Below are 23,332 nucleotides of genomic sequence, written 5' to 3'. Positions count from 1 at the left end.
TCAGATCAAAAAAAGTTTTATGAGTTCAGATGTGAACAAGGGTTTAGTATAATATTTACCAGTGGAAATACAGGCCAGGAGATCTTGCCGGCTTGAAGACTGGGGGTTTGCGGCTCTTCTTCTGACTCATCAGCGGTGTGCCATCTCATTTCAGAGGTGCCAAGGAAAGCAATGCTTTCCAATTCAGTCTGACCTTAGAAAGCAGTGTCATATGTACAAAGTGTAGCGCAAAGTACAATGAAATTCTTACTTGAATCCACAGGATACAGACTATTAACAGGACAGTGTAGTTATAATACAAAAAAACACTAAGTAGGGCTGGGCGGTGTGAGATATTAATATCGACAAGCATGTTATGCACATGTAAATCCCGAATAGGAGCTTTTATTTACAGCTACAGACAAAACTCATATCTGCTACCTGATGAACCCACCACCAGAGGGCAGCTGATCTCCCTGCGACTCCTTAAAGGGACAGACAACCACTGACACAATGTTTTTTCATGCTTTCATGTTTGTCTTTTGCTTTGAGACTACAGAATGGAATGCACTTTGTGGGCCACATGGGGAGGATATCGATGGTCTTGCACACTGTATAACAAACTAATATTAACTTCTGTGTGGATAACACTGAGCCCAGCCAGAAAGTAGGGCGCTTCTCTAATGACAAGTTCTGCATTACACCGTATCTGTAGAACACTGTTTCACTTCTATGAATTAGCTTGTGCTCTATATTGGTTTGGCATGTTCACCTGTGTGTAGGGTATAGTTTTTCATTTTTGGGATCACTGTAATTTAGGCTTTTGTCCTGTCAGTGGTGCTGAGTTCTGTGTGAAAAGTATTAGCATTGATTGTTGTTGACCGCTTGCTAAGAAAATTATAATTTTCCATAATGAGTGTTTGTATACATGTGATTAGCATCAGAAAGGGTCCAAGAGACGAACTAAGAACTAAGTTGCTATGCCCCCCACGTGAACCTCGAAGCACGACCGATTTTTTTCCTGGTATGAAAAATGAATACATGCGACTTCATAATAATCTTTATTTGTACAGTAACCTGCAGGACCCGCAGCTCAAATAAAAAAATGAAATGCATAAGATAAAAAAACAATATCTCAAGGTTCATAAATATAAACTCCTCTTCCTTAAAAGCCAGCATTGTTTTTTGTAGGACTCTAGCCTTTTATATACTGAAACTTTTGCACACAGCAGAAACTTTTTTAAAGGTCTTATAACTCTTCCAGCGAGATGTTTCAGGATACGTCCTGCTGGATCTGGACTCGGATGTGCGGCACGCCATGGCCGGTGAAGTGTCAGCAAGAGAGCTGCTGCCCTCCAAATAAACAGAAATGCTGTCTCCCGTTGCAGCTGGTGGGTCAGTAATCTGCTGCACATCACAGCTGTTTCAGTTCTCCTGGATCATGTCAGCATCCTCCTGTGTAATAAAATTCAACGCAGCTATAACAGCTGGCCAAGCTCTTGGCAGTAAGTCACTGCAATACAAAGTTAACGTACGCAGGGGTGCGTTTCCCAAAACCTTAACACTACGTCATTCGTACTTTCTACCTTAAGTTGTCTCTTAATGCTCTGATGTGCTGCCCGAAATGTTCTTAGTTAAGTATAGGTTCCGTAAGATATTCTTTGGCAAGGTTGGTCTGAGCCTCCTTTAGCTGTCTCTCATCACTGTTGTCAAATCATACTGCTGGTGGCCCCCAGTGTTCAGACCGCACACCTCTGAAGTCAGCATTTTCACTCAGTAACATCACAAGCTGCGAAGCAATATGCACCCCAAATAATTCAAGAGTTGTAGCTGGGTAACTGTATAGTTTAACAACAATACATTAATGTAACATTAATGTACAAAAAGTCAATTTGTACGTAACGATGGATGCATGCTGTACACAAGTCATACTTGCATTTCAAATTACATTGTTTGCCGGCTTATTTCATTTTACCCAATCAGAGGCTGATTGGGCAGGAGATAATATATAGGGTAGTGTGTCCCAACACAGTCCTTTTGGAATCCCGAACAGTCCACGTTTTTGCTCCCTCCCAGCTCCCAGGCAATCAGGAACACCGAATACCTGGTACAGGTGTGCTGGGAGCGGTTAGGAAGCCAAAACGTGAACTGTCCAGGGTTCCCCGAGGACTGGGCTAGGAAACTACTGATATAGGAATCTGCCATGGGGCAGAGTAATGCCTAACCACGGCAGCGTTACAACACGTAGTCATGCGAAACCGCTGACGGCCCTGTCTAATCAGACCCACCTGATGTTGCCACGGTCTCAGCCCAGAAATCCAGCTTCTGGCGGCTCTGTGCTTCTACGCGACAGGAGGTAAATGGAGATGGGTATGAGCTGAGCAAGTGCACTGTGCGGAGGGCATCCAGGCAGGTGTAAACATCCTCCTATCTCATGTGAGACATCACATATCTGCCCTCTGCAAGACGTGAGATCATAGAGGTGAACGAAGGGTTCCATACAACAGCGGGGATCCCCCAAGTCCTAGGTGTGGTGGTCGGGACACTCATCCGGACTGCAAAGCCATCCACGATGGACCAGTCCTTTTCCCATTTTGCAGCCATCAATGCTCAGGTGGTGGTTGACTACTGGGGCAAAGTTTTGGATGTGGTGGTCAGGCAACACCTATGGCAGCTTTGCGTGGGCCAATTCAGCCGTGGCTCCCGGTGCTAAATGAGGGATCTTCTCCAGAGTGTGTTCCACAGAGGCAGCGGCTGCCCCCTCCGACGGTACCTCCTCACTACAGTTGGCATTCCAGTGATGTAGGCGGAACGGCACTACAACTGTGCTCACGCCCGCCCCATCATCAAACACGCATTCAGCCACTGGAAGTAGCGCTTTTGGCACCTGCATAAATTGGCAGGAGGGCTGCGCTATAGGCCAAGCAGGTGCTGTGCCGTTACAGTTATGACAGCCATGCTGCACAATATCGCCGTCGGCACAGGTGCACCTTTGCCTGAGGAGGAGGCGGAGGAGGAGGGAGGAGACAGCAGTGTCCACAATCCCCCTAAAGGAGGAGCCGCCCTTCACGTTGCTGTAGTGGAAGCAAGAGGCCATCTCATCCAAGCAGTTTTTGGAGGATGGATTTCCCCTCCTTTGTCTCACGCTCAGACATCAGTCACACAACCTTGCCCCTTTTCAGAAGGTGCCATCCCCAACACATGCCCAACCCCCTGCCAATCACATCCCCCACCCCCTGCCAATCACATGCCTGTATTAATCTGTTGGTCACCCTTCCACTGTATGGCCACAATTGCTGTACACTTAACCTTTTCCAGTCAAGAAAGAGTGCCAGACTCACCCCTAGGACCCAGAATGCCCTACTGACTGCCCCCCAAATGGTACAAATAACCGATTTAGCACAGCGGGGTGTACAAATGCAGATTAAAAGGGGCCCGCCTCACCTTTACCTTATTTGGTACACTGCATTGCTTTGACATTGCAGATTAGGTAGCATTCAGTCATTTCCCAATGTTATCTATCTAAATTACCCAACTTCCAAACGTCAATCGTGAGATTGCACTGGGGCACATGCCCCAGTAAAAGGGGTCTAGCAAGTCCCATTGCCATTGGTCATCGCAAGGTCACCAACATACACAAGTATTGGTGCATACCAGTCTTTATTGCAACAAAAGAAAGATACTATTCACTTGGGAACTTTTGCCGACGTGTTGCTATGGCCGTGAGATGCCTCCAAGTCGCTGGTGATGCGACTGCTCAGCATCTGTAATGTGATCAGAGACAGGCTTGAGAAAAATGGTCATGTACATGGTTGGGGTGCGTTTACCACCGTGAATAGACTTACCTTGACTTGGCAGTATGACGGGCACTGAAATGTGTGGCTTCCGGAATTCTGGCTCAGCTAGGGAATGTTGTCGCTGCATGAGGTCCAGCTTTGCCCTTTTCACCTCCAGCGTGGCCCGTGCTAGGTGGTTGGCCTCTTGTAGCTCTTTCTTAATCCCCTGCAGCGCCTCCAGCTTCTCCTTCTCCAACCTCACCAACTCTTTACTGCAGTCACACTGGATGGATTGGCGCCGAGTCCTGCCTTGAGGCCTGGCTAGTCGGCGCAGTGACACTGCAGTGGACCCTGGTGACCTTGCGAAGGGGTGTGGTGTCGGTGGTGCCGGAGAAGCTGCGCCACTGCTGGAGGGGGAGGAGGCCACAGAGGTAGGGGGGGGCGAGGATGACCTGGTCTGAGGGTTACGGCTGACACCTTCATCTGCTCTGACGTCAATGCCCCCCAAGATGCCCTGGGAGGCTGACTCTCCCAATATATCCAGCACCTTCTCCTCATTGGGGGTGAGTGCAGGCACAGCGCTGGGGCCCCCACCTGTCTGCTCCCGGTCTCTCCGGACTGCGGCACCTCTGGCCTTGGCCACACTGGCAAAATCATGCCACTTCTTCCTCACGACGTCCCACTCCCTCTGTGGGCTGAGGCTGGAAGCTGCCATCTTTCTAGCAATGTCCTCCCAGAGCTGTTGCTTGCTTTTATTGGACATCGTGCTGCGGAAACTAGACAGCAACGTGTCCCGGTGCAGCGCCACCTCCTCTAGGAGGATCTCCATTTCTGTGGCGGTGAAGCTGGGGGCCCGTTTCTTCCGTAGCTTCTTTCCCGCCATGGTGCGCTGTTTTCGGGTGGATGCAGTACTTTTATGGCACACATCAGCCAATCGCAGACAACTGTGAATTACACTGCTAGTTAATTAATGCTCACTGCAAAGTACTCTGATGCTCTGGGGCAGTGGTATTTCATTGGTTACATGGCTGAAAAGCTGTGTTGCCAGGTGACACACCAGGGGAGGTGTGATACTGGAATTTGGGGAAGTGGGTGCGTGCCTGCGATCGACAAATTTTACATTTACGGTTAGATAATTCTGTGTCTTTATGTTGCCACTAGTTTTGATTGATGTAAGATTTTGGAGCATTCCTGTAGTGTTTTATTTACAGAGGTAGGGCTGGGTACCGAACTTCGGTACTTTTTCAATACTGACCAAAGCGTTACGATCCTATTGAGGATCGAACAATTAATTATCTCTTGGTGCCAAATTCTGACACCCACACAGTAAACCTTAGCGTCTGTGGGCGACCAGTACCAAAACTGCCAAACTAGCTGGGGTACTTTTTTGGTACTTTGGGGTGGGACTTTCTTTGTTGATTGGTTATGCAAATAGCCTGCCTCAAACACAACAACAGCCTTGAAAAAGGGTGCGCACTCAGAAAACGATAAACGAGGTTATTGTAAAAGCAAAAACATATTCGTGAACAAATGAAGAAATGATTCAAGCTTTAATTGCAATCTAGTCGAAAGAACAGATACAAAATCAGGACGGCATGACAAAATATTTTGCGTAATATACTAGGACTGCATATCAAATTTCAAACATCAAAATGTGATTTTCTTATAATAAGAACTCGGGAATTTATATGGCAAAAAATAATTTCTCACAAAGCCATCTAGGAATGATTTAAACAAGGATGGGAACAATAATGACAATCAATTTTTTAATCCAGGTCAAAATACCCGGCCTCGCATTGTGATGTCCTTCAGCACCGGTAGTTCTTATGCCAGTGGAAAACCAACACCTTTAAGTATCAAATGTATGGTACTGGGTACAGTGGAAAATCAATTTTTAAATCGACTTAAGAACATTCTGGTATTGCAGAAAGTAACCAGTATTGAAATCAAGCTAACGCTCTGATAATGGTATGGAAAACATTTAAACAATGCCCAGCCCTACAGAGAGAACACTGCTTTCTCTCACAAAACGGTCAGGCAGTCGTGCCATGGAGGGAGTAATCGATTCTCAAAGTATCGATGTCAACCAATCCTAGATGCCTTTTAAGGTCACTCTTAAGAAGCTCTCCCTTAAGCAATCTCTTAAGAGATTTTTCGGGAAACAGAAGCAGAAAAAGAAATACCTTTTGTACAATATATCATTCGTGTCTTTGTAAGACGCCAAGAGTCATTATCAGGACACGCACCCCGGGTCATTAGCTTTACGTACCTTTCCTGGATTTGGCATGTTCATATCTGTTGGTTGACGGTGCACAAACCGATTCAGCGCTGGGTACCACGGCATTTGGTCTTCCACTGTAGCTTTATCGGCTCTCCTGCCAACTAGAGTTTTCTTTGCCCTGCAGAATTTGCCACAGGAGTTTCTCCAAGACGATTTGCAAATGAGGGTCAGTGACAGAGAGCTTACTTGCAATATCTACCCATGAATTATAGCTTGTTTGCCCATTTTTTAAATCTCAATAAATGCTCAGCTAGACTTCCTTTACAGGTTTCAGTGACAGTAAAGCCCTTTGCTTTTATTACCTGAAGATTGTAGAGCATTATTAGAGCTGCGGACTAATTTTTCCACCAGTAACACTTGAAATCTCCATGCTGAATATTTTCCGAGCACCAGCAGAACATTTTAGACGCACATGCAATATGACACATTCATATTTTTTATATCTTAATTATAACTGATAAATCCTTGGTAATACACAATTTACGGATATAACTACGTGTTTCTTTAAAGGAAAAAGTCACAAAATAGTGATAAAATCAACTTAAATATTTGCTTTTTAAAACAGGCACCAAATAATAAATTTACAATGGTAAACATAATGTACGTGGTCAGCCCCTATTCTGTCAGTGCATCTGTTCCTGCACATATTATGCTTCAAACTGCCATTCTGCTTTGTGAGTGTTTCATGAGACACTTTCCCACCGAAATCTGAATCCTAGTTCCTGATTTTGAGTTCCTGGGCTGTCTGTATTAAATGTACTTCAGGTACAAAAATTATTCCAGCTGCTCAATTTTTCCCCTGCACTTCCACATAACTTCCAAGCTTGTGGTTAACCAATCAGCAAGTTGTTGCTGTAAGCCCCACCCCAGGCAGTACATCTAAGGAACTACAATCAGACAGAGTTCCTGTAGTGGAAACATGACATTATTTCCAGGTTCCGGATAGAGGTTGCCATGGTGGGAAAGCACCTTATCTCGCTCGCATGCATGTATATTCATTCTCGCTCTTTCTGGGTGTTTCGCGTGATATACGATGATGGTGCGCTTGATTATAAAATTTAGTCGCACTGTCTCCAAGAATAATCGCAAAGTGCAACTAAATGCTTGCAGTCTGGAACCTTGACAAGTCACACAGGAGACTTTGTGTTGTGTAACCAATCATGGACAATGGATGGGATCAGAAAAAAAGACAAAGTTTGCCTTGAAAGCCCTATATAAGCAGTGCACCTAAATGGTTATTACTGCTCATAAGATTGTGAAAATGATTAATTTAATTGGAAGTATGCAGCCACCTTAATGCATGCAAAAAAAGGAAAATGTAGGCAAAGCAGAGACTAAAGACTGTAGTATTAATTACCTCTTGTACTCAGAGACTTCAGAGTAACTGATTCCTTGTCTCTCGTGGGAGGGTCTCTTATATCCATAAGGCATGTGCCTGTCCTCCATCTTAACCCGCACGGCCTCCTGAGCCTCCCACTCATTGGCCGGCTCTGGATGCAGGTGCTGCTGCTCTTCTGGAAACATAAAACCATCTTCGTACTGCTGTCCATCCTCTTCTTTCATCTCCTTTTTCACCACAAACACTTCTGCACAGAATTAAGATTTATTAGCCTTTATTAGTCCCACAGGTGGGAAATTTGCATTTTACTGCAGCAAAGTGCTCAGTGCAACAGAAATAAGGAGAATGCAGAGAAGTCCTTAAGCAATAGCAGCAATACTAAACAGAAAAATAATAAAAACAATATATACAATACGGTAATCAAAAACGGTACAATATGCCGAAAAAATAAAGTATAAATGTAATGTAGATTATATTAATAAATATGTAGCAACAGCAAAAATGAGATACTTATAATGAATTATAATTATGAGGCATTGCTTTATGCTTCCTCTGCTGCCCCCTGGAGGATAGGCGCCTCTGTTGAGTCTGGTTCTTCCCAAGGTTTCTTCCTACTAGACAATTTTAGAGCTAGTTACCTCTGACTCGCTCACTGGGGGCTTTCATTAAAGTTCATTTCACTACATTGGGCGGCTGCTGAGACACAATTTACACAAGAGTTCGGGCACAGGGACCGCGTCTGAGGGCTGCACACAAAGGCGGATACTACTCAAAAATTGAAAGAGCGTGGACAGTCTGTTCTGTGCTGCAACAAACCGCCGTCGTTCACTGGCCAGAGGAAAAGTCAGGAAGGAGATCAGACCAAAGATTGTATGCAAACACCTTTTCTACCCTCTGAAAACAAACAGCGACCAGATTTGAAGTCCATAAATACTAGAATTTATGAGATTCCTCACTATGAGACTATAAAAATTCCCCAGTTGTCTGCAAACTAAAGTAAAATACTTTGGATCACTTCCAGATTGTCACCCATAAAATGTGTCTGCAAAGTTTTTAAAAAGATCTATAAATAATTTTATATTTTTGGTTCTGAGTGACTGTTAATGTCTTCTACAGCCGTCTTTCCTTTACTACCACACAGCTCTGCTGCTTATTTTTTTGGGAATTTGTCTCTAAATAAAATCAACTGTATATTTTCATCCATATAATGTTTTTTTTTCTGAAGCAGTAATAAGATCCATCAAATACTTTTTGATGTATTGCATTCACAAGGTCACATCACCTACTTTCACTCTTCCCTTTGCTGCTTGGCGGTGCTTCAATTTTGGGATGTGTTGTCTCAGAATTTAATATGTTCCAGTTCTTCATCATAACTGGTCTATAAAGTAGGGCTGTCAGTATCAATTATATCAGTTAGGGCTATTGCGATTAGTCAATGTAGTTCATGATGTCGACACTGAAAATGCATTGACATCAATATTTTAAATCATAATTTAATTTATGTATTATCTATATCCTGTATGGCCCTGCTTCTGTCTGGTTTATTGTACTGTTTTTGTCATTGTTACCGATTTTTTTTAGTACCGAGGGAGTATTCCAGTACTTGTTATCCTGTAAAGTATAATGGCAAATTTAATTCGTATAGATAAGTCATACAGATAGATAACGGAATGGAATAAAGCCTGACCACTTCTTGGGGCATTTCACGAGTTCCCGGAGGATTCCTTAAAACTGTTTACGGACAACTGCAAGTTGCAAGTGCCATCGGCAGGCAACTATTTTTATAAATCCTTAATTTACTTTGTATGAGAGATACATATATAAAGAGAGCATGGATTAACACTGTAACTGTACTGTATATTAGATACCTGCGTCCTGGTACCCCTCGCCGGCTCCGTCTCCGTGCTCAGCCGATTCGCCGCCCACACACGCTTCATCCATTGGTCCCGGCGGCCCGCCCCCCTCGCCAGTGGCCTCGGCCTTGAGTGCCGTCTGCAGCCTGTCGACGAGATCCGCTTTCAGGCCGCGGGTGTCCAGACCTCGCCCCTGGAGCTCCTCTATGAGTTCACTGACCATTCATTTCTGCATGTTTACTCCACTCATGATTTAGCAAAAAGCGTGAAAATTGCCTCTCTCGCCAGGACACTGCAAGGAAAATTCAACAAACGCATAAAAACATACAGAAGCGCGGCTACCAAAATCAATACACCATGGTAACCAACACACGTGCGTCTAATTCAGCACTACAATCTCCCCATTTTCCTAAGACAAACTGCTTACTCATTTGGAAGTCAGTTCTTGTATTAACTATGCATGGCCTCACTTTTAGTCATCAAAGCAGGAAATGTTGCTAAAATCCTCCGGCTGCCCAGCTAACAGGAGAGCTATCATTCGCATCCACAATTTCCAACCCAGTTTAGTAAACCGCGCCCCCAGCGGAGTGATAAAGCAATCGTTTTTATTGGCTAACGCTGTGACAACTGACAACTTCAATGATGTGATTGTTAAAAGCACACTTTAATGTCCATTTCATGAGCAGCAATAAACCTTATAATATCCAATTCCAAAACAGAACAGATTCGAAGTTTGCTTTTAAAATACATAATCTTCATTTCAGTAAACAAGATTAATTTTGATAAATTTAATATTTAATAACCGTATTTGAATGCCTTCATTACAAGCTTTGGAAGCTTTGCATATTAGGAATATTTTACAGAAATGACCCCTGCTTACCATTTAGGAAGTTATATCGGACGGTGGTGCAGAACGAACGAGAGGACGGTGATCCGATACGCAACGCCGTATTTATGATTATGTATCTGTGGGGAAATTGTCCTGTCGGGCAGTGTGACTACAATAGGGATCTGAATTGTGTTTCACCTGTGCTATGCGAAATTCTGTATTGTGGAAGAACGGGGAGCACAGAGTGCATGGGTTCTGTTCCTTTCAATTTCTTCATCCGTACAATGTGACCGGAAAGTGTGTGAAAGATCCTTCAAAATACTTCATGAGTTATGAAAAAGTGTGAACGGCGCGAACTCGATCCTAAAACAACGTGGATAATTATGTCCATATTAGTTTTATAAGACATTTTGATTCATTTTTGTTTTAGGGGTTTCCTTACATTTCCTTGCATGAGACAGTTGATTGCTTATTTTATAAAATACTTATTTTTTTCAACTAGTGACATAAAGCAAAACAATACAATTCATATGACATTTGTTGATTCGAATACTAAAATGAGTCTATTGCAGATAGAATCATTTTAGATAGGCTAAAAAGGTTTAGTTAATTTAATCTTGTGTGAAAATAAAACGTGCTACAATTACGCAAGAATCGAAATAGAATGATAATCTAATAAAACTACAATTCCCATGATTATCTGAAATATCCACGTCATTTCCTGATCCTGTCGTCTCATGTGAACATGGCGCCTTTCGTGTGTTCGGTTGTTTCTTGTGATAATTGATTTCAACCTGAAACACATTCTACAAAGAGATCAGTGTCATATCCAGGTTAGATAAACGTTTTTTGCCCTCTAATATGTGATTTAGCGAACTATGATTTGGAATAATACTGCCTTAAATCTATTTCGGATAGCATCATCATCACTCAGATAGCTATGTTACTTGGAAACAACCCATTGCAGAGGATGTATCAGTCTTATCTATTTTATCATTACCTTTTTCAATACGAAAAAGAAATATCGCATACTTTTTAATACACGTTGGCAAAGCTACTTGTGACAGATTCTTTTTTTTATTTGTTTCCTGACCAGTACTGAAAGTAGCCAACTTATGAAGTACTTTTTCATTAATTTACACCTATTTTAAATACGAAACTAAAAACGTAACAGTGAACGTATTGCATTGTGAAAACTCACTCAGAAGCATTATGTTTAGTTTGAAACAAATTTCTGAGTATTTTTTCCGTCTCTACGCAAAAATAATGATAGTTAAAATTGAGTTAAAGTCGTGTGCGCGTTTGCTGTCTTTGAAGGACAATTTCTTCTGATTAGATCCACTCCAGTGACACTTGTATGTCAGGATGGCTTCGGGCAGTGGGGAAAATGCAAGCGCGAGGACGAGGGTGGCTTCCCAGTTCTTCACCGGGGAAGAAGACGCTGCTATTGACATGACCACTAGTGAAAAGGTGTAGTCTCTTCACCCGGTGTTCCAAAACGTCTTGTAATGGATTTATGGTTTAAGTTTTGTGGTTGAATAATTTCGCTGTCTCTTTTTAGGTGGTGGACCTGTTGAACCAAGCTGCACTGATATCGACTGAGAACAAGCTTACAGTTTTGAAGCAGGTTATTGTTGAGCTTTTATTACGGGATGAAAATCTTTCTTTCATTTCTTATTTGAAAGACTGCGACACATGAAACCATTTCTCTGTGCAGGTGTATTTTGTGTGTTTTGTTGCTGTTATGTATATTTGCTGAAAAGTTTTAAAGTTATTTTTGAGGTAACTTATTTGTGTTCTTTTTAATTTCAGGTGCAGGAACTGATCATTAATAAGGACCCTTCACTTCTGGACAATTTTTTAGATGTAAGTTCTGTTTATAGCATTTAGCTGAGGCAATTTTTAAAAAATAAATATTAAATATAGCGGTAGTTTCACCTCTAGGGTTACAGGTTGTAGTCTCACCTTCATTATGTGTGTGTGGAGTTTGCATATTCTCTCTCTATTGTGCTGGTTTGCCCTGAGCAGTTAGGATAATTGGCATCTCTACGTTTATGATTGTCCTGTGATGGACTGGTATCCTGCAGCATTTGGAATATGGATGGATGTTGAATAAAGGTTTGTAAATGTAATTTGCTGTCTTTTTCTCTTATTTCTGTTTTACAGGAAATCATAGCTTTCCAGACTGATAAATCGATGGAAGTTCGGAAATTTGTAATCGGATTTATTGAGGAGGCCTGGTGAGTTTAAATCCCCTAGATTATTATTAAAATTACACTTAATATACTTCTTTCTTTGAATGGTTTCAAGATTTTGCGGTTTTTAAATATGAATAACAGCAAGTGTTTTTCTTTGTCATCAGCTGAAAAATTCGTTCTCATTTGTTTCCTCCACCCATGATATGTAAGCAGCACTAATTTATATTTTTCAGTAAGAGGGATAACGAGCTGCTGTTGAAGCTGATCGCCAACTTGAACATGCTACTGAAAGATGAGAGTGTCAACGTGGTGAAGAAGGCCATCCTTACCCTCACGCAGCTCTATAAAGTGGCCTTGCAGGTGTTAATTCTCGTACCTGTTACATGGTTTCCACAACATAGCAAGCATCTCACAGAAGTGTATCCAACACACAAGCTATACTAACTGCCATATACACTGTCCACCATGCCCTGCTCTTGGCAAGTTTTCCACAATGTTCTGAGCGTCACCTCTTTCTCTCCGCCAGTGGCTGGTGCGCTCCAAGGTGGTGTCTGACATGCAGGAGGCCTGCTGGGACATGGTGACGCAGATGAAAGGGGACGTGCTGGCCCTCTTGGACTCCGATAACGACGGCGTGCGCACCCATGCAATCAAATTTACAGAGTCGCTCATCATCACGCTGTCCCCTCGGACGGCAGAGTCTGATACGCCTCGTCGACAGGAGGGCGACATCAGTCTGGACAAGATACCAAAAGATCATTCGTATATCCGCTCTGGTGAGAATGGTACCAGGGTGGATACCCTGGCAGATTGGTGGGGGGGAGCAGAATTCCTACCTATGCCCTTGGCCCGACATTTAAATTAGAAATCTTCCGTTTTTTTCTTTTTTGAATAGAGATGCTGCAAACCATCAGCCACTGATCATTCATATTAAATACAGGTCGTTGTTGACATGACTTATGCAACTTATAACTGATCGACTTTACGACTGCAGATATCTCCACGAGAAAATGATGATAGGGTTAAAAAAAGAAAAGTGAAACAATATGACTTGAAGATGATGGAATATTATGCAGTTTGTTATACGCATGATAATTTCTGCATATAAATTAAAGGGCTTATGACCATATAGACTTACGATCGGTCAGTCAGAACTGATCATGGTCGAAAGCTGATGCCGACCTGTAGTTTGATTTTCACTCTCCTTAAGGCTGGTCAAAAGAGTCAGTCAGGTGACAAAATAAGTGAGACTCATCTCTGGATGGCAAAAGAAAAAGGATGGCCGATTCTGATTCAAGCGATCAGCAATCTGTGATCTGCCCCAGAACCCCAGATCAGAGTATTCCTAGTTTGTAACATTTCTAATCACGGTTTCAGTTTTGTTCAACCAGACAAAATGTGACATGAGAACATCATTTTACATTGTTAGCCTTTGAAGGATCTGCTGATGCCTTTTGTGTTTCGTTCGCTCAGAAACGCTGTGTGAGGAGGGAAAGTCGGCCTTAGAACAGCTTCTCAAGTTCATGGTGCACCCTGCGATTTCCAGCATCAACCTGACCACCGCCCTGGGCTCCCTGGCCACAGTGGCCCGGCAGCGGCCCATGTTCATGTCGGATGTGGTGCAGGCCTACGAGACTCTCCACGGTAAGCCGTGCAGGCGTCAACGTCGAGTGGATCAGCTGCCAGGACGCTCGGGCGCTGAATAGCGAGGAGACGGGAGCGTCAGTTGGGTCACTGTTTCGTAAGCTCAACGGGAATTCCATGACGTCCCTTTCAGCCAACCTGCCTCCGACGCTGGCCAAGTCGCAAGTGAGCAGCGTGCGCAAGAACCTGAAGCTGCACTTGGTGTCCGTCCTGCGGCACCCCTGCAGCCTGGAGTTTCAGGGTCAGATCAGCACGCTGCTGCTGGACCTGGGCATGACGCAGGGTGACATCGCCCGCTGCACGCCGGCCCCGCGCGACGTACGCAAGCGCGCCCGGCACGACGCCTATACCGAGGGCAAGAAGATCAAGATCGGTGAGCTCCGGGTCGGGGAGGGAGTCCGGCTCCGCCCCGGATGCCTATTGTGCTGTAGGAGATGATTCAGCCAGGTTTCCATTTCCTCCAGAGCCCAATCTCATAGAGGATGACGAAGATAAAGAGGACCCCCCTCCAGCGTCATCCCCAAAGCCGTCGCTGGTCCCCGGAACCCAGTCTGCCATCGACCTCACTGCCGACTTCCTGCTCCCGCTGCTAACCCCAGAGAACGTCGCCAACCTGGTAGGACGCGGGTCCTCGGGGGGGGGGTCGGGTGGAGGTCATGCTGACGGGCAGCTCAGTCATTGCTCTTCTGCTCCTCCTTCAGTCCGGACTAACCGTAGCCATGTGTCTGCAGGTGCTGATCAGCATGGTATATCTGCCTGACGTCATGCCAGCCTCGTTCCAGGCCACCTACACGCCTGTAGAATCCGCCGGCACTGATGCGCAGATTAAGCACCTGGGCAGGCTCATGGCGACCCAGATGACCTCTGCCGGAATTGGGCCCGGTGAGAGAGTCCCACATTGCGCCTTCATTCAACAGCACCCACCAATAGGACTGTATTAAGTGGGTTCATGCAAGGAGTGGCATGAAATAATGTTCCCTCAGCACTAGAGGTCAACTGGTATGCGGTGTTAAGTGGCAGATTGTTTTTGGGGTTGGGTAATGGCTGGGATATATGTTTTTATATTTATATAATATAATTATAGTAGGAAAATAACAAATGACTAACAACTGCTTAAATGTGTGGAGCATTTTAAAAGTAATAGGAAATAAAACAATAGCAATTTACCTATTTTAATACTGTAGCATTTATGACAATTGAAGCAAGGCGTTTCATTATTCAATTTATATTTCAAAAATGAGATTGTTGCAGCTTTGTGGTGATGTTATTTCTCAAGTGAAACTGAGCTGGGCAGGGGGTTTCGGAAGTGAAGCAGTGTTCATCTCGCCCTCCGGCAAGACGGCAGTAATTATTTTTGAGGAACGGAAGACATTCTTCTTACTTTTTGTGTTACTCCTCATTTGCATACGTTCCAAAAGTAAATAGATGATATTTCCCTGTTTATACATCTGGATGTTTTATCATTCAAGTTCAGTGCCTGCCTTGGTGGTGTAGCTGAACTTGCCTCAATAAGCATTATTTATAGTTAACTTGTAATGTTGTTTAAAAAAGAATCGAATGAGTAGCCAAGGAAAGAAAGATAGAAGTCTGAGGACAAGGATGAGCGGTGGGTATGTCGCTGATCAGTTTGAGCACAAGTGCGTCCGGTTTGCATATTGAACACCTCTTGTCTCTGCTGTACAGGGCTGGAGCAATGCAAAGCGAGAGATGAGGAGATGAAGGAGGGGGCAGAGGAAGAGGGCGGCCCTGAATCCTCGTCAAACGCCAGGGACCTTTTGATCAAGCGCAAGGTGTCCGCCGTGTCCTTGGGACAGGCGATCTCCGTGCTGGGGGCTTACGGGGCTAAGAGCCAGCCCAGCGACGTGGAGGAAGCTCCCCAAGTTAAGAGACTACCTGAGCCAATCCTGCCCTCCACACAGACCAAGTGAGAACCGGTCCATCCATATTCCTCCGACTCTGTTCTGTCGGTTCCTCTCACACGTGTGACCGTTCTTCTGTGCCCAGAGCACCTGGCACGACTGGACGGAAGAAGGTGTTCCGATTGGCCGACGTGATTCAGCCCCTCAGTGACGTGCAGGTGGAAAAGCTGACCAACACGGCGGTCAAGCGCATCCTTCAAGCTGAAAAAGCCATCGCTTGCAGTGGGATGGCCCATGTAGGTCCAGAAGACATCACAGCCATACGTTTCCCTTCAAAAATGTGCAGCTTTACATTTTCGTGTTCTGTTCGCATAAAGATACATCCTTTGGATGTTTTATTTTCCCCTGTGATCAATAAAGTATAACTTGTCTTTTATGGATAGCTTAGCTTAGCTTAGTTTAGCCAATGGCCCAAGTATGGTAAGGAAGGATACTTAGTTTTGATGATATCCAAACATTACCTCTCTTTCAGTTAAGTTTGTATTTTTCTTCTGTAGCTAAATTTGGGCTGCTCAGTTATGGCAAAAGTCATAGTCACGATTATTTTGGTCGATATTGATCATGATTATGTACCATTTACGTAACCTTAAAAAAAACTTGTCTTTTTACTGTGGATTTTGTTTGAACTAGTTCAACTGAGAAACATACAAAAAGAGACTGGAAAGGGGTGCGTGGGATTTATAACACAAGACGAAATGAGCATGACTGCGAAACGAAATGCGGCATAATTTCGTCTGTGTTTTTGTTTTGATAATCGTTGGAAGCCAAAACCATAATTGAAATTGAAATTCGATTAGGTGCCCGGTCCTAATCCAAACCCTAATGTTTGTAGTAGTTTCTGTTATACGTGACTGAGGGCTTCTGACAGCCGCCACGTTCCTGGCCAGTCCGATGGACTCACCCCTATGACGACAGAGGTGTCTCGTCCTGTTCTCCCCCCGCACTGCAGGTACGGGTGAAGCTGCTGTCCAGGCTAGTGACCCAGTTTGACGGTGCGATGAAGGAGGATGTGCTGCAGTTCATCTTGGAGGACATGCGTAGCCGCAGCGACCTGGCCTTCTCGCTCCTTTACCAGGAGTATAACGGCTACCTCAGCCAGCTGCCCGCCAGCTCCCTGGACACCTATGACCATTGCCTCATCACTCTGCTGTCAGGCCTGCAGGAGAAGCCTGAGCAGAGGGACGGGTGAGGAGCTTAAACCCCAAAACACCCTCTTATCCCACCTTAAATTAATCCTCCTGAGCAGCAACAAGGGCCTCATGCATCATTTTATAATTTGTAATCTCGTTATTGCTGGCTGTTACCCTCTCATTTTTATGATTTTTAAAAAATAATTATAAACTTTTTATATGTGATGTAGGCTTTGCCGTGAATATAACAAGAGCTCTATTAACGTCTAACATCAACAGGGCGATCGTCCTGTCGTCTGTGTCCTGGACAGTACAGATTAGCCTAATATGTTCCCTTCTGAATTATGACCTCACATTCCTTCGTTTTCGTTCTGATTGGCTCTGGGTTCCTCTCTCCCCCTTTTCTCTCTGTTGGTTCTCTCAGGCTGTTTACGAAACTGGTGCTGGAAGCTCCCCTAATCACCGAATCCGCCCTCGAAGTCATCCGGCGCTACTGTGAGGACGAGGTCAGAGCTACTGCTTAGCTCCTTACTCCGTAAAATCACATCTTCGGAAAGGCGCTGTTATAACGTGTTGTCTTGACGCATCCTTTTTTGGTTTCTCTACATTTGACTGATACCACACTTCCCTGTTCACATTTCTCTGCGCTTTGGTGAGCGGCGAAGCAACGGCAAACCATGAAACCTCTAATTTATTAGGACGTCATGCTTCTCACCTGACAAAAAAATACAAAAATATAATTATTGTATCCGGGTTGCTTTTCGCCATAATGTCAGATGAAATGAGAATGGATCGGGCCAGCCGTGGTGCTCCAAGACATGCTCGGTGTTTGTGTGTTGCAGTCACGGGTCTATCTGGGCATGACCACCCTAAAGGAGCTCATCATGAAGCGACCCTCCAGGCAGTTCCAGTACCTGCATGTCTTGCTGGACCTCAGCTCCCACGAGAAGGAAAAGGTCACTTTCTTAGTCTGGGGTCTGTCCTTAATTCGGGCATGATTGAGGTCTTGCTAGAATAGCTACAAGCAGCATTTACTTTACTTAATTTTACTGGCTAGGTTTCTGCAGACCTTTAACATTTCAGTAGTTCAGATCAATGTCAAGAGGCAGATGTTCCGTGGTGTGACTCCCGCACATGTGTACAGGTGCGATCCAACGCTCTGACCTTCATCAAGCGCATGTACGAGAGGGACCAGCTGAGGGACTACATCGAAAAGTTTGCGCTGAACTACATGCAGCTACTCGTGCACCCCAACCCCCCATCCCTGCTCTTTGGGGCAGATAAGGACACAGGTGAGGGCCAGGTCATAGGCAAGTAGCGGAGCAAGAACAAGAGGGACCCCTTGGCGTCCCCCCTCTCCCGGCCTGACGGCACTCACCTCTCTCCCCTGCAGAGGTCGCCTCTCCCTGGACTGAGGAGACTGTCAGGCAGTGTCTCTACCTGTATCTCTCTCTCCTACCACTGAACCACCGGCTGGTCCACGAGCTGGCGTCCGTGTACACCCAGGCCATCGCTGATATCAAACGCACCGTGCTCCGCGTCATCGAGCAGCCCGTAGGACTCCCCGATGCATTCTGGGAAACCGTCCAAACCGGCAGCTTTCCTTGCCGTGTCCATGGGTGAATCTCAATACAATGAACACAAAGACTGTACTTGTGGTCTGGGCAAGACCGGTCTTGTTAACTTGCCTTCCATGAACTATCTTGGGGTCGTTGGGCAGGAATGCAACTGATGCATCCTTGTTATTTGGGGCGGAGCAAGACCAACATCAGGGATTTTTTTATTATTTTTTTTACCAACCTTTGTACTTGTGTTCTTAGCATTGGAACTGGTCTTCTGCAGTGGAAGGTGAACTAAAACGGACACATGAGATCACAAGTACAGTCAAGTATGGATATTGAGATTCACTCCATGTCTCCTCCTCCTTTGTGTTCTTCCTGTACCCGTCTGATGTTGGGTCAGATATTTTCCTCCTCTTCCCACTTCTTGCGGTGCCTCCATCTGTGTTTGTCCTGCCGTTGCCCGCTGCTGGCCGGCTGCCTTCATGCCGTCACGTGCTGATGGGCGTCATCTCTGTGCCACAGATACGGGGAATGGGGATGAGCTCTCCAGATTTGCTGCTGCTGGTGGAGAATTGCCCCAAGGGGGCGGAGACACTGGTGACACGGTGTTTGCACATCTTGACTGATAAAGGTAAAAACACACCTGGGTATCTGTGCGGTCTGGGGAAGGTAAATGAGGCTTGATGGTCCTGTCACTGTAAAGACACAGAAGATATGATACAGGCATTCCCTGAGTTAAGGACGTGAGATGGACAATTCGCACTTATGAACAGACTACCATAATTCCTATTATGTTAAAAATTCAACAGTATGTGGCTTCAGTGATTCGTCAGCTCTAGGTGCAGTACAGTACCATCTGTAGTTGTTATAAGTGTATTATTTTTGACTGTATTGTTTTCCAACTTGCCTACAAATTCGACTTAACAGCAGATTTAGGGAAAGGTTCTAATCCGGGGATTATAATCCGGGGATTTATAATCCGGGGACTGTCTGTACTAAAATGTGTGGAGTATAGATGCCGGCTTTATTTGTCAGTGCATCACTGAAAATACTGGATTGACGTCCTGCTGAAGGGTAGATCTATTGAAGTAAATGATGTTGAAGGATCTTTGAGTGCTGATTGAAGTCTCCTGTGCCGTAGTACCTCCTTCTCCAGAGCTGGTGGAGAGGGTGAGGGACCTGTACCACAAACGGGTTCCAGATGTCCGCTTCCTCATCCCTGTTATCAATGGCCTAGAGAAGGTTTGCTTGCATTTTAGCTTCTTATGACTGTTTTCACAGTTGGTTCAGTGGTTTGGTAGTTGTATTCATCTGTTCCTCTTTTCTCCAGGCACAGGTGTTTGAAATGTTGTTCTAATTAATGGGTGTGTCGTCTTCTATGCTTCGTACAGAAAGAGGTGATCCAGGCCCTGCCAAAGCTTATTAAACTGAACCCCATTGTGGTGAAGGAGGTGTTCAATCGTCTGCTGGGCACACAGCACAGTAAGGACCTCTGTCATTTTTCTGCATGCGGATGGCCTGTGTGCAGCCGCATGTTAAAACTATGACCTATGCAGCATCAGAAGCTGCTTTAAAACTGCAAAACGTTGTTGTGAAGGTCAGAGCTTTGGTTTAGCGCTAGGCTGTGTAAGTACGCGTAGGGGATAAATGTCCACTCGGGCGGTTTGTGGTTTCCCTGCCCCTGGATGAGCCGGTGATGTACCCAAACGGTTCCTCTTCAGGTGAAGGCAGTTCCTCCATGTCTCCCCTTACTCCTGGCGAGCTTCTCATCTCTCTACACAATATTGACTCCACCAAGTGTGACATGAAGTCCATCATCAAAGGTAACCGTCACGTCCCTCGCTCTTTCTGCTCCTGTCTCGGCACATTGGGACGCAGACTCGATGCTTTTTTTTTTATCGATTACTCTCCCTCTAGAAGACGTGAACGTAAATCATCTCCAGCTATTATTTTTTAACTCGTACTCTGTTCTTTCGTCAGTTTTCTTGACAATAAGCTGCACAGTCTCAGCCAGCCAGGAGTCCGGTGATGGCGTCATGAGACGCACATGTCGACGATTAACCCTCGACACTCTCTCTCTGCCCAGCCACCAATCTCTGCTTTGGGGAGAAGAACGTGTACACGTCCGAGGTGCTAGCTGTGGTGATGCAGCAGCTGATGGAGCAGAATCCCCTTCCCATGCTCCTGATGCGCACTGTGATCCAGTCGCTTACCATGTACCCGCGGCTGGGCGGCTTCGTCATGAACATCCTGTCCCGCCTCATTCAGAAGCAGGTCAGCCTCCACCGATGTGCGCCCCCTGGTGTGTGCGTGTGGTATTGCGTGCTTTCGGGGATGCGGTTGTGTGTTCCCATCAGAAAAACATGGAGACGTTTGAATGCATGCAATACGGCAATGGCCCCATCAGACATGAATAAGTTGGTCTTAATTGTAGTGTATTTCCCGTATTTTTCTGTTTCCTGTCTCTGTGAAAATGAAGATATTTTAAATGATCAATGTGTCCATCCTAGTGAATAAGGGTACGATGCAGACATTAAACCACCAAACACCAGGGTCGCAGGTCAGTTATAGATGAATGACTTATTCTCTTTGACAACCATTTTTGATGGAGCTAATTCAGCTCTAAAACTTCGGCATCAGGATTTTCGTTTTCTGTACCGTGTAGGTAAATGTAGTGGGAAAGTAGTGTAAATGCTAATTCACCTGTGAAATCTTCATTGTGTGTCACGTGCATCGAGAGAGCCATGCTTTTCACAAATTTTAAATGTACAAATATGATTGACAGGTATTTAAATTTATGTGACTGACAGAAAATGGCTGTTTCATTTCAAGAATTTGAGAACACTACATGATATAACACAAGTCCTATAATTATAACTGTTATAATTATGACTCGGAGGGTTAGGACACTGTGTTTTGGCCAGAAGGTTGCCGGTTCAAATCCCATGGTCAGCAGACTGATTGCACCATTGAGAGGGCAGCTCGTGTGTTGGCCAGAAGGTTGCCGGTTCAAATCCCATGGTCAGCAGACTGATTGCACCATTGAGAGGGCAGCTCGTGTGTTGGCCAGAAGGTTGCCGGTTCAAATCCCATGGTCAGCAGACTGATCCCACCATTGGGAGGGCAGCTCGTAACCGGCCCAGCTGAGGGTGTGTGCCCGCAATGTGCCCCGTAGGTGTGGAAGTACCCCAAGGTGTGGGAAGGCTTCGTAAAGTGCTGTCAGCGCACGAAGCCGCAGTCCTTCAACGTGCTGCTGCAGCTCCCCCCCACGCAGCTCTCCAGCGTCTTCGAGCGCTGCCCCGAGATGAGGGAGCCCCTGCTTCAGCACGTTCACTCCTTCACTCCCCACCAGGTGAGCGCCCACCCCGACCTAAGCTTCTCACCCTCACTGGCTTGGTGTGATTGTCCATGGCGGGATTTCCCAGTTACGGTGCCCCAGTGATTTATAATAAACTGTTATAAATGCCCAGTGATGTGGTGCTTTTGGTAGAGCTTCCGGTTTGCCTCTCCCCACTCACACATCTGTCTTTGCTTCACCAGCAAGCCCACATCCCGTCCTCCATCATGGTGGTCCTGGAGGCCAGTATCAAGCAGGAGATCCAGCCACTGGCAGCTGTGGATCGAGAGGTGACGATCCGTGCTCTGATGATGCTAGCCTGTCGTACACACTGCAGGATACAGTTACCATGCCGTGCTCTGTTGATGCTAGCCTGTAGTACACACTGCAGGATACAGTTACCATGCCGTGCTCTGTTGATGCTAGCCTGTCGTACACACTGCAGGATACAGTGACCATGCCGTGCTCTGATGATGCTAGCCTGTCGTACACACTGCAGGATACAGTTACCATGCCGTGCTCTCATGATGCTAGCCTGTCGTACACACTGCAGGATACAGTTACCATGCCGTGCTCTCATGATGCTAGCCTGTCGTACACACTGAAAAATAGTTACAAGCAAAACCCTTGTGCCTGTTTTGTGGTCTTTGCAACTAGATGGAGTCTCCAATTCCAGTTCCTGTGCCAGTAGTGTTACCAGAAGCTCTAACTGTGTCACAGCAAGACATGGATTTACAGAACCAGCAGTATCCAGTGAATGAGGAAGAGGAGTTGGAGCCAATGGAGGAAGGCGAGCCTGTTTTGGCCAGTCAGGATAATGTGGCAAACGCTGTTCCACAGGTGTGCAGAAAACTGAAAAATCTGATCAAGTGTTTTATTGTAAGATACATTTGCGTAAATGAATTGCTGTGGTCTAGGGGGAAAGCCTCATGCCGGAGAGCTCTGTACCTACGACTGTGGAGAAGGTGGATGAGCAGATGGAAGGAGCCGTCATGGAGCCACCTGATACAGCCGATCAGGCCAAAGAAGTCCTGGAGGACACCAGTGCAGAGGCAGAGACTGACCCTGGGGACGCTGAATGAAAAACGAGAAATGCTGGAGTGCGCTCAAGTTGAATTATCTTATTCAGCTACAGTGAGCTGTAGAAGATCGGGGCTTGCGGACCTGGGTCCCTCAAAGGAGCACAGGGATGATACTTACCGTTTCAGGAAGAACCGTCAAATCCGAGCTGGATCATACTCTAGTTTTTTTATGTGTTATATGTTTAGAGGGCAATTTCTGTTTTTCTTACGTTTCCCTGTAAAATTTCTAGCCTCATGGGGATAAAATAAATGAATTTGTACATGTTGAATTCACTTCTAATTAATTTCTTTTAGAAACCCAAACAAAAAATTACTTGAATTATAATGCCAGTAAATAAAATGGCTTATTGCAAAAATATAAACTTGAAGTCAATACCTGGAATTAAATTCTTGCATTTCACTT

The 23,332-nt window shown here is 45.2% G+C and overlaps 2 protein-coding genes across 7 annotated transcripts; one reads left to right on the top strand and one right to left on the bottom strand.

The window, feature by feature from the left end:
* Positions 1-1,027: 1,027 nt before the first annotated feature.
* LOC125713381 (myb-related transcription factor, partner of profilin-like) lies at positions 1,028-9,795 on the bottom strand. 5 transcript variants are annotated; one of them, XM_048984437.1, is made up of 7 exons: positions 9,244-9,795; positions 7,394-7,622; positions 6,025-6,154; positions 3,825-4,644; positions 2,268-3,743; positions 1,566-1,768; positions 1,028-1,434 (listed from the first exon to the last, which is right to left on the bottom strand). In XM_048984437.1, the coding sequence occupies exons 1-5, from the start codon at positions 9,449-9,451 to the stop codon at positions 3,694-3,696; spliced, it is 1,437 nt and encodes a 478-aa protein (XP_048840394.1). In that variant the 5' UTR covers positions 9,452-9,795; the 3' UTR covers positions 1,028-1,434; positions 1,566-1,768; positions 2,268-3,693. The 5 variants fall into 5 exon arrangements, with proteins under 5 accessions (XP_048840394.1, XP_048840395.1, XP_048840391.1 ...); XM_048984438.1 differs by lacking the exon at positions 1,566-1,768 and having other exon boundaries at positions 2,268-2,321; positions 3,634-3,743; XM_048984434.1 differs by lacking the exon at positions 1,566-1,768 and having other exon boundaries at positions 9,244-9,520; positions 9,699-9,795.
* Positions 9,796-10,760: 965 nt separating this feature from the next.
* On the top strand, positions 10,761-23,332 carry sympk (symplekin). Of its 2 annotated transcripts, none has more exons than XM_048984148.1 (27): positions 10,761-10,890; positions 11,394-11,527; positions 11,619-11,684; positions 11,870-11,923; positions 12,224-12,297; positions 12,489-12,615; positions 12,782-13,031; positions 13,729-13,899; positions 14,033-14,272; positions 14,364-14,515; positions 14,631-14,781; positions 15,583-15,823; positions 15,904-16,054; positions 16,768-17,003; positions 17,373-17,454; positions 17,791-17,904; positions 18,093-18,240; positions 18,342-18,502; positions 19,033-19,141; positions 19,652-19,752; positions 19,902-19,992; positions 20,232-20,333; positions 20,597-20,784; positions 21,686-21,862; positions 22,051-22,137; positions 22,505-22,687; positions 22,765-23,332. In XM_048984148.1, exons 2-27 carry the CDS (start codon positions 11,423-11,425, stop codon positions 22,927-22,929), a joined length of 3,726 nt encoding a protein of 1,241 aa, XP_048840105.1. In that variant the 5' UTR covers positions 10,761-10,890; positions 11,394-11,422; the 3' UTR covers positions 22,930-23,332. The 2 variants fall into 2 exon arrangements, with proteins under 2 accessions (XP_048840105.1, XP_048840104.1); XM_048984147.1 differs by having other exon boundaries at positions 10,767-10,890; positions 11,375-11,527.

This window comes from Brienomyrus brachyistius, chromosome 18, assembly GCF_023856365.1.
Source record: "Brienomyrus brachyistius isolate T26 chromosome 18, BBRACH_0.4, whole genome shotgun sequence".
NCBI classification, from domain to species: Eukaryota; Metazoa; Chordata; class Actinopteri; order Osteoglossiformes; family Mormyridae; genus Brienomyrus; species Brienomyrus brachyistius.
The sequence above is the reverse complement of the archived record's forward strand: the minus strand, read 5'-3'. Positions and strand labels throughout refer to the sequence as shown.